Here is a 9,585-nt window from a genome sequence, read left to right on the forward strand (position 1 = left end):
GGCCCGCGGGACGCTGCGGCTTTGCCCAATGCTGCGCGAGCCGCGGCCCCGCCCCCGCTCCCCGGTGGCGATCCCCCAGGTTGGAAATGAATTTGGGCCCCCATTTTGGTAAGCAAATCCCTCCCCAACAGGGGGGAGGGGCTGTCGGGAATGACCAGGAAGGAGTGGGTTACCTTACCCAGTTCCTAAGTGCACAGTCCTCTGAGTTGTCCAGGGGTACTTCTTTATTCCGGTGGCCCCTTGTACCCAGGATGATTTTTCAGATACTTTCCCATGGGGCTTGACCAGAACTGAGTGCTGTGCCCCGGTATCAACTAGGAACTGGACCAGGATCCCCTCCACTTGCAATGTTACCCTAGGTTCGGGGAGGGGATCCGAACCCCATCCTCCCTATTCTGTATCTTGGGTAAACAGTATGGGGGCTATTTTAGGCTGCCATTGCCCTTGGCTGGGGTGGGGTTGTTTCTTCTTGGGGCATTCTCGTATCCAATGGCCTTTTTCTTTACAATAGGCGCATTGATCTTTATCTAAGTGCTGCCTGGGAGGGCGTGTTGTTTGAGTGCCTTCTGGGGGTGGCTGTTCTTTCTGGACTATAGCGGCCAGGACTTTAGTCATTTTCTCTGTGGCTTTGATCTGTCTCTCTTCTGGGGCGTCCCTGTTGTTGTAGACCAGTTGTGCTATACGGAGCAGATCCTGGATCTGTTTACCTTCTAAATACTCTAGCCTTTGGAGTTTTTTTTTTCTAATGTCAGGAGCTTCTTGATTTACAAAGGACATAACGACAGCAGCCTGGTTCTCAGCAACTTCTGGATCCATGGGGGTAAACTGCCTAAAGGCTTCCATTAATCTCTGTAAGTAAGCAGCTGGACTCTCTGCCTTTCCCTGTACGACCAAATATACCTTAGCCAAATTGGTGGGCTTGCGAGCTGCAGCCCGGAGACCCGCCATCAGAGTCTGGTGATAAATGAGTAGCCTTCCCCTACCTTCTGCCGTGTTGTAGTCCCATTCGTCCTGTGGAGGTCTGGTTAGGGGGAAAGCCGCATTAATGAGGTCAGGGTTAGATGTCGGCCGACCGTCGTCTCCGGGAACCAGCTTTCTTGCTTCTAATTGGATCCTCTCTCGCTCCTCTGTAGTGAACAGGTTGCGGAGGAGCTGCTGACAGTCGTCCCAGGTGGGCTGGTGGGTGAACATGACACTGTCTAAAAGAGCTATTAGATCTTTAGGGTTATCAGAGAATCCAGCGTTCTGCGTTTTCCAGTTGTAAAGGTCAATGGTGGAAAAGGGCCAATACTGGAGTCGGGGGTTGCCTCTTCCATCGGGGGGTCCTGTTTCCCGCAGAGGTAGGGCCACAGTGGAGTCGGGGAGGCGAGGGTTTGGCTCATGCTGGGTGCGCCCATGGGTTCAACTGGCTGGCCCCTCGCGGTTGGTTTCATTTTCAATGGGGCCTGGCGCGGCTGCTGCCTCCCGTCCTCCTGGTTCCGGCGCAGCTGCCGCTTCCCGTCCTCCCGGTTCCCCTAGGGGGGCAACTAGCGGGGCGACTGGTGGGGCGGCTGCTGCGGGCAGGGCCTGGGGTGCCAGGGGAGGGGGATGATAGGGTGGAGGGTCTAGGGATAGTAGGTCCTGACTATCGGGCAATATGGGATACAAGGGCGTGGCTGGCGTCCTTGATTTTGGGGGGGAACTGCAGGCCACATGGCAAGGACCTTACACGTTCCCGAGGATAGGAAGGGGGCCAACCAAGGAGGTGGATTTTCCACTAAACTCCGCCATACAAGAATGTAGAGAATCTGATCCGGGTGTCCCTCGCGACCCAGTAGAAAAATCTTTGATTTCACCTTAGCAATTATAGGGAGGCAGAAAGTTCCTTTGGTTGGCCATCCAACGCTGAAGGTTGGCCATTCGGAGCGGCAGAGGGTTATTAATTTTCCCCGCCGGATGTCTAAACTCAAATTCTGTCCTCTGGTTCTAACATCCCTGAAGTTAGCAACGAGGAGAGAAAGAGGAGTGCTTTGAGATTGGCCCATCTGTATCCTGGAGGTGGAAGAAAGGATTAAAAGGAGAAACAGTAAAGTTATGAGGACTTCTGGCTGGGCCAGGCCAGGTCACCTGTGAAAGAGAAGGAGTTTAACACTTAAAGTTTATAGAATAGAGAACACAACACTTAACACAACACTTAGATCGCTAGCGCGTTTCGGGTGTCTGCCACCCCAACAGAAAAATTCCGATGGGCCCAAAAAGGTGCCCCAGACGGGTGCCAGTGGACGTCTCCTACTGGACCCGACTGACTGCCCTATAGCGCGTCCGCCAGGGCCGTGTCAGTCACCGATACAGATCCCGCGCGGGAGAGCCAGAAACAAACAAACAGAAAAGGACAGAGCCGGCTCACTTACCGATCGGTCTCAGGGACGACCCGTTGACTTGGGGTCTGGTGGGTTTGGGGGGATCCCGGACGGGCCCCCAAATGATATGCCCCGATTCGAGAGACCCCCCGAAAACAAACCACCAGAGTCCAGAGTCAAAGCCAAGCAGCAAGGGTCGTTTATTGCAGGTTCGAACCCGGTCCTCCGCGCACTCGTTGCCGGTGAAGCTAAGAGGCCCTGAGCAAGGATCTTACAGCTTCTTTTATAGACAGGCACAAACAAGTTAGGGATTTTTTTGAGGTTACAGAGCTGTTATTGGTTGACATTTAAATTTGAACGCTCAGCAGAACTTGATTGGCACGCCCTGGCTGGTTTCGGGAATGGCGGGGGGGGGGGGGGGGGGTGTCTTTTCTTTGCAGTTGTTAGTACACCTGGTCATTTTTCTCTTAGTCTCTCAAAGGTAATAAAAATATCAATGCCCCAGTCCACATTACCAAAGATTGACTTATTTGGCGAAAGGTATGGCACATTTTACAAATACTGTATTGTGTGAACTGTATCTGCCATATAGTAGATTATTTAACCTTTCTGTGCCCTGGTTTCCTTGTTTATAAAATAGTCATTATAACAATATATCTTACTGGGCAGTTGTGAGAAATAAAGTAATCCATATAAAGTCTGGAATAGTGTTTGGAACAGAAAAAACATTCAATAAATGTTAGAGACTGTTATTTATATTATTATTAATGTTTTGCAGTTTTCCACTTATTGAAATAATCAATTAGGAATGGGGTTGGCATTTTTGGTTCAGTACATACTTCAGTTTGGATTTAGTTTCATCGTTCAGAGTGAACGTTAAGGTTTGTGAGAGCAAGGACATTGGCTCACCCATTACAGTACCTCCAGTGTCTGGTCCGACATGGACAGTGGGAGATGCTTGGTAAAAATGCATCCCGCAAGTGGATGAGCCAACATACCAAAGCATATCTATCACTGAAAAATTACTTAAAATAATATCAGGACAGAACCTGGATAAAGCTATCATTTTGGCTAGAAAGAAATGAATCCAGTCATCAGAGAGAATCAAAACTAAGACACAGTTAAAGCTGCATTCCAGCACCTTGTTGGAGACATGCTCAAAGATAAGGACTCTTCTGCATTTCATGACCTTGGAAAGAAAAAAAGCATTGCTTGTAGCATCTCAAGAATGGATGATGGTGGAGCCAGTGTTTGTTAGAGTAAATAAACCCAGAGAAAAAGAATAGTCTACTCTGGAATTAAATAGAAGAAAAGTTTAAAAGCTGCCCAATAGATATTTTACAAACAAATAATAAATCAATAATAAGTAAATAAACAAATAAATAAAACTGTTAAGAAATATTAAGAATGAAAGAGGTAATATTTGAAATGTAGAAATGCCTATTCTGCCAGAAAGGACTTAACAAACTTTTAGATTCCATGCTTTCATACTTTTGGGAATGCACACAGGTCAGATAGACAAATGTCCAGCTAGATATAAACAAAAAACTTAATGGTCTATTTATAGAAAATAGGAAAACAGAATTTTGATTCAACAATGTGGATAGCTCATCAATATGGAAAATGACATAGAAAAAAAAATCTAGAAGGTAGTAAATTTTAGGGAATAATAAAACTAAAATAAATAATAGCATTATAATTTATAATTATTATAATTATTTTTATATTTTATAATTTTATAATTTATAATAATAATAATAAAATCCTCAGTTTTGAATTCATAGAAAAAGCTGGTTTAAATTCTCACCCTAATGGGGCTCTTTGGTGGCTCCATCAGTTAATCACCCGACTCTTGATTTCCACTCAGGTGGATCTCACAGTGTGTGGGCTCGAGCCCTGTGTTGGGCTCCATGCTGACAATGCAGAATCTGTTTGGGATTCTCTCTCTCTCTCTCTCTCTCTCTCTCTCTCTCTCTCTTTCTCTTCTGCCCCTCCCTCACTCACAGGCATGCACTCTCTCAAAATAAACTTTGAAAAAAAATTAAAAATTAAAAAAAAATTGTTTATTTATTTTTGAGGAAGAAAGAGCAGGGGAAGGGTAGAGAGAGAGGGAGACACAGAATCCGAAGGAGGATCTAAGCTCTGAGCTATCAGCACAGAGCCTGATGTGGGAACCGAACTCACAAACCATGGGATCATGACCTGAGCCGAAGTCGGGTGCTTAACCAACTGAGCCACCCAAGTGCCCCCCCAAAAAAATGTTTAAATGTACTCTCTGTGAGAGTGTTGGGGTAAGAATTTATTTATTAAGTTTATTTATTTGTTTTTGAGTGAGAGAGCATGGGCACAAGTAGGGGAGGGGCAAAGAGAGAGGGAGACAGAGAATTCCAAGCAGGCTTCAGCACAGAGCTGTCAGCACAGAGCACAACACGGGGCTCAATCCCACAAGCCCTGAGATCATGAACTGAGCTGAAATTAAGAGTCAAAGGCTTAACTGACTGAGCCATCCAGGTACCCCCAGAGTGAGAATACATTTGATTGCTAATTTTTTAAATGGGAGCATAATAAACATTGATACATATTATCATATTTTTAATCATAATATGTTAACATGTTTATTTCACTGCCTTAAATATTCCAAATGCATAAAAATTTTTAGTTCAGTTTGAAATGTATAAGTTTTCCTCAACTATTGCAAGATTTGCAAGTATGTAATGTTTTCTTGTAAGAAGATAAATTTTTGACAATATAAAAAATCTTTCAAGGATTAAGAGCTGTTCAAAACTTAAAGAGTTATTTTGGGTTATATATTAACTTCATCCTTCTAACACTGAAGTATTCAAAGAAACTTGTAATAAAAAGTATTCTTATGTCACTAATGATAAACCTTATGATATTAGTAATATAATTTGCAGCAGTGACTTATAGACCATGAGATATTTTCCATACTTCATTACATGGCAAGTGAAGTAGATGGGTCATTCTAAGTGAATTATGAAATCCCTTCTCAGACATTATACTTCTAAATAATAACAACATTTGAAGATAGTCTCCAACCACACTTAAGTTCTTAGTAACTTGACATCACATTACACAAGGTACATAAATAAGACAGTTTATACAACAGAGGCAGAGAAACTTTATATGAAGAGTCATAAACCAAATATGGCTTTGTGGGCCATGAGATCTCAAGTATGCAACTCTGCCATTGTAGGGTGAAAGCAGCTACAGAGAATGAATATGGCTGCATTTTAATAAAACTTTATTTGCAAAAACAGGGAGTCAGCATGATTTGACTGTTGACCCTTATTAGGAACCTGTATGCTCTTGACATCTGACTTAGTATTTTTTTTCAGACATAGAAGCCTAGGAAGAGGAGAGGTGAATTTAGAATTGGAAGACTTAGCAAGATTTCATGTCCTGGGTCATCTTTCTAGTAAATGTGTATCATGGAGCAGGAGACACAACTTTTCTGAGCCTCAGTTTTCTTCATTTTAAAAATTGTAGGGGCGCCTGGGTGGCTCAGTCGGTTAAGCGTCCAACTTCAGCTCAGGTCATGATCTCGTGGTCCATGAGTTCAAGCCCTGCATCGGGCTCTGGGCTGATGGCTCAGAGCCTGGAGCCTGCTTCTGATTCTGTGTCTCCCTCTCTCTCTGCCCCTCCCCCATTCATGCTCTGTCTCTCTCTCTGTCTCAAAAAGAAATAAACGTTAAAAAAAATTAAAAATAAATTAAAAATAAAAATTGTAATAATCTTTTATGCCTCAAAATTGTTGCAGAGATCAAATGAACACACAAATGAAAGGGAAAATTATGAATGGCAATGTGGTATATAAATGTAGATTGCTTTGGTACCCAAGGCAGCTATGGTAGTGGTCGTAGAGGATAATATGGAAACACAACACAGAATCAACTTGATTTTTCTTCATGTGCAAGGAGGAAAGAGAAAGAAAGACCTCATTCTTTTTTTTTTTTTTTTTGAGAGAAAGAGAGTGTGTGTGTGTGCACAAGAAGGGGAGAAGGGTGGAGAGAGAGAAACCTAAGAAGTAGGAGTCAGAGTTTGATCCCATGACCCTGGGATCATAACCTGAGCCAATATCAGGATTCAGACACTCAACCAACTGAGCCATTCAGACACCCCAAGGACCTTACTGTGATCATACTCCTATAATGGCTTGATCCTTGAGAGCAGCAGGCCTTTGAGGAGACAGTGCTCAACCAAATATATCCTCCCTGTAAAAATACCTAATGACTTCACATAATTCTCAGGTGCCAATCTATGAGAGAACTAGAACTGGAATTAAAAACAGGAAGGCAGAAAGGCAGGAAGCAAGGAAGGAAGAGAGAAGGAAGGAAAGAAGGAGAGAAAAGGAATGTAGATATTAGAAAAATCAATAAAAAATAAAAATGTGAAATAGTTGTAGATATTATCTGTAATGAAAGCAAGCAGTCATTAATACTTAATTCACTTTTATGCAAGGTCACATCCAAGCACAATAGTTGGTTAAATTTAAGGAGAAATATCTATGTGTATATGAATAATCTTATTTCAATGTGTATTAATTCAGCTGTTATAGCTTTCCTAAAATTTGAAAGATATCTATATCTATATATCTATATCTATATCTATATCTATATCTACATTTACATCTATATCTGTATCATTTATTTATTTTTAAATTTTCTTTTATAAAAGGTGCTTTGAAAATTCAAATGACCCAAGGGCTAGTAAATGAGCCTGTGGCCTTAAATTAAATCTCATTGAGTAAACAGTGGAACATCTTTCTGTTGGTAAAGCCAATTTGGTTAATTCTTTTCTTTCTGGGGATATGCATCTGACTGCTTTCATGAGGTATGATGGTTGCTACTTGCCTGAAGAGGAGAAAAGCCAAGTGTATGAATTATGATGACACTCTAGGCTCAGATCTTGACATTCAAGCTTGAGAAAAGAATAAAAGGAAGCCAGCCAATAGGCCATGTGAAATCAAGTATAACAAATAATTCACTAAGGAACACTTGAGGAGGAAAACGTTCCAAAATATTTGTTGTTTCTAAATCAAATCTAATTTAGCTCTGAGTCCCTAATTCCCAGAGAAGGAAGGCGCAATGTTTAGTACCAGTTATGTTCTTTTTTAAAAAAAAGAATGATCTCATTCAGCTGAAATTCATTTAGACCATTGTGATATTGTTCCATAATACCAACATATTTTTTCAAGAAAATTATTAGTAATGAAAAGGGAATATAGCCTTAGTTATAATAGGAAAGCATTATAATTATAATTATAATAAAAAAAAAACTCCATAGTGATTAAGAGCTCAGAATTTGATATGTGAGTTACAATTTTAACCTTAGTACATTTACTGGCTTTGTGATGCCAGAAAGGTTCTTTTTTTTTTTTAACATTCATAGTGCTCTGCTGCCTCTCTGTATGAATAAAATAAAACACAGAAATTTGTTGGTACACAGTAATTTCTTACAATACATTAGATATCATTTCAATTTTGATCTTTGTCTGACATTTTATTACAAATTCAAATAGATGTATTTTCATCTACTATTATTTAAGATTTCCAAAGAAAACAAAATCTAGACAAATAGAAACATACCTAGAGCAAGTTTCCTAGTGCTAGTGCTTTGTTTGGAAGGTGTTAATCCAGGGCAGTGAGAGTAAGATAAAAGAGAAGGGAGGCAGAGAAGGATGTGAGGCAATACCAGGTGATGTGTTATCTTCTGGCCACTACATTATACCAAACCATAAAAAATAATAATGGAGGTCACCATTCAATTACACAGGTGCAGCTTCATGGTCTGTCTTGGGAGAACTGGTAGAAAGAGACCATGCCTAGGGGCCGTTTATTGGAGCATGGAGGGGAGAATAAATTTATCTGGCCATTCCTCTCATATTTTCCTGTCTCACATGGGTCAATCTTTGCTCTGTAGGAAGGAAACACACTCTCTTAAGGCCAGTCTTCCCTAAATAAGCTCTCCTTCCAAATTATTTTGATGAAATTCCAAATGCCATCTGCTACCATTTGTGAACATTTCAATTATATCTCTAAAGTTCAGGACTGTTTTTTAAAGTTGCTCTGAATATTTCCAGTTCTGGCCTTGCAAGAATATTTTATAAACTACAACTACAAAATCTGAATAAAAAATATATAAATAAAAAATATTTAAAAACTATTGAAGAGCAATTAGCATGGAAGGAAAGAACATTTATCACAGACATTTTTGTGAGGGTATTTTGCAAACCATAGCATAGTAGAATGGCAGTCAAGCAGAAGTAGCAATCATAATGAGTTTGAAGTTAAAGGCTGTGCGAGTTGCCAAGAATAGGGGAGATCTTGGAGGGGGAGATAACAGAGAAGGAGGACTAATACCTACATACTGATCACCATTAAGTCAATATTTTATTCTTAAAGTATGTATGTTGTAGACTAAGGGTCTAAGAAATCTAACAACAAAATTAACAAAAACCCAGCAGCTCCTGAAGCTAAAATGCTGAGCAGAGACTTATACCCAGTGTGCAGTGATGGGGAAAGAGGTTGGAATCCAAACTCTGCTCAAACATAAAAGGAATGGTAAAAACATAGGCATTCATTTCAGACCCAAGAAAGACCACACCCCAAGAGTAAAGACCACAATCTCAGAGGAAGACTTACACCTTAAAAGTAAGGGCAAAGCTGATATAGAACAGAGCTAACAAGCCTAACACCAAGCTTTAAATGTGACCCAAATAGTCAATGACACTCTATGTTTCCAGAAAAAACAAACAAAAACATAACAACGTGGGGGTGAAGACTGTGTAATCTAGAGCTTCTATAATTTTATTTTCCATTTTCCTGCATCCAATATAAATATATGAGACATGATAAGAAAAAGAATGAAATGACTGAAAACTGAGAGAAGAAATAGGTAACAGAACCAGATCCACAGGTGATTGAGATGTTGGTGTTAATAGACCAACATTTTTATTTTAAATGTCTATGATTATATCAGCAAGGAAATATATCAACAATCAAAACAGAGTTGTTTTTTTTTTTTAATTTTCAAAAAATAGTATTTAGAAATAGCATTTGAAGAGATATGTTAAGAGTTTTCCAAAATACATGAAAGCCAAATTATCTGTGATGCCCAAGCCAAGATAAATGTAAAGAATAGCATACTGAAACCCATACCAGCACAATAGGAATAAACTTGTGAAAATTATATATATATATATATATATATATATATATATATATAT

General features: G+C 40.3%; 1 protein-coding gene across 1 annotated transcript in view; it reads right to left on the reverse strand.

Annotated features, from left to right (window-relative positions):
- Positions 1–9,585, reverse strand: part of LOC125930378 (uncharacterized) — a 73,444-nt gene that overhangs the window by 16,637 nt on the left and 47,222 nt on the right. Inside the window, 4 exon segments of the mRNA XM_049642240.1 lie at positions 4–182; positions 184–1,383; positions 1,453–1,624; positions 1,738–2,031. Of these exon segments, the coding sequence (XP_049498197.1) occupies positions 4–182; positions 184–1,383; positions 1,453–1,624; positions 1,738–2,031 (1,845 nt within the window).

Source organism: Panthera uncia, chromosome A2 (genome assembly GCF_023721935.1).
Source record: "Panthera uncia isolate 11264 chromosome A2, Puncia_PCG_1.0, whole genome shotgun sequence".
NCBI classification, from domain to species: Eukaryota; Metazoa; Chordata; class Mammalia; order Carnivora; family Felidae; genus Panthera; species Panthera uncia.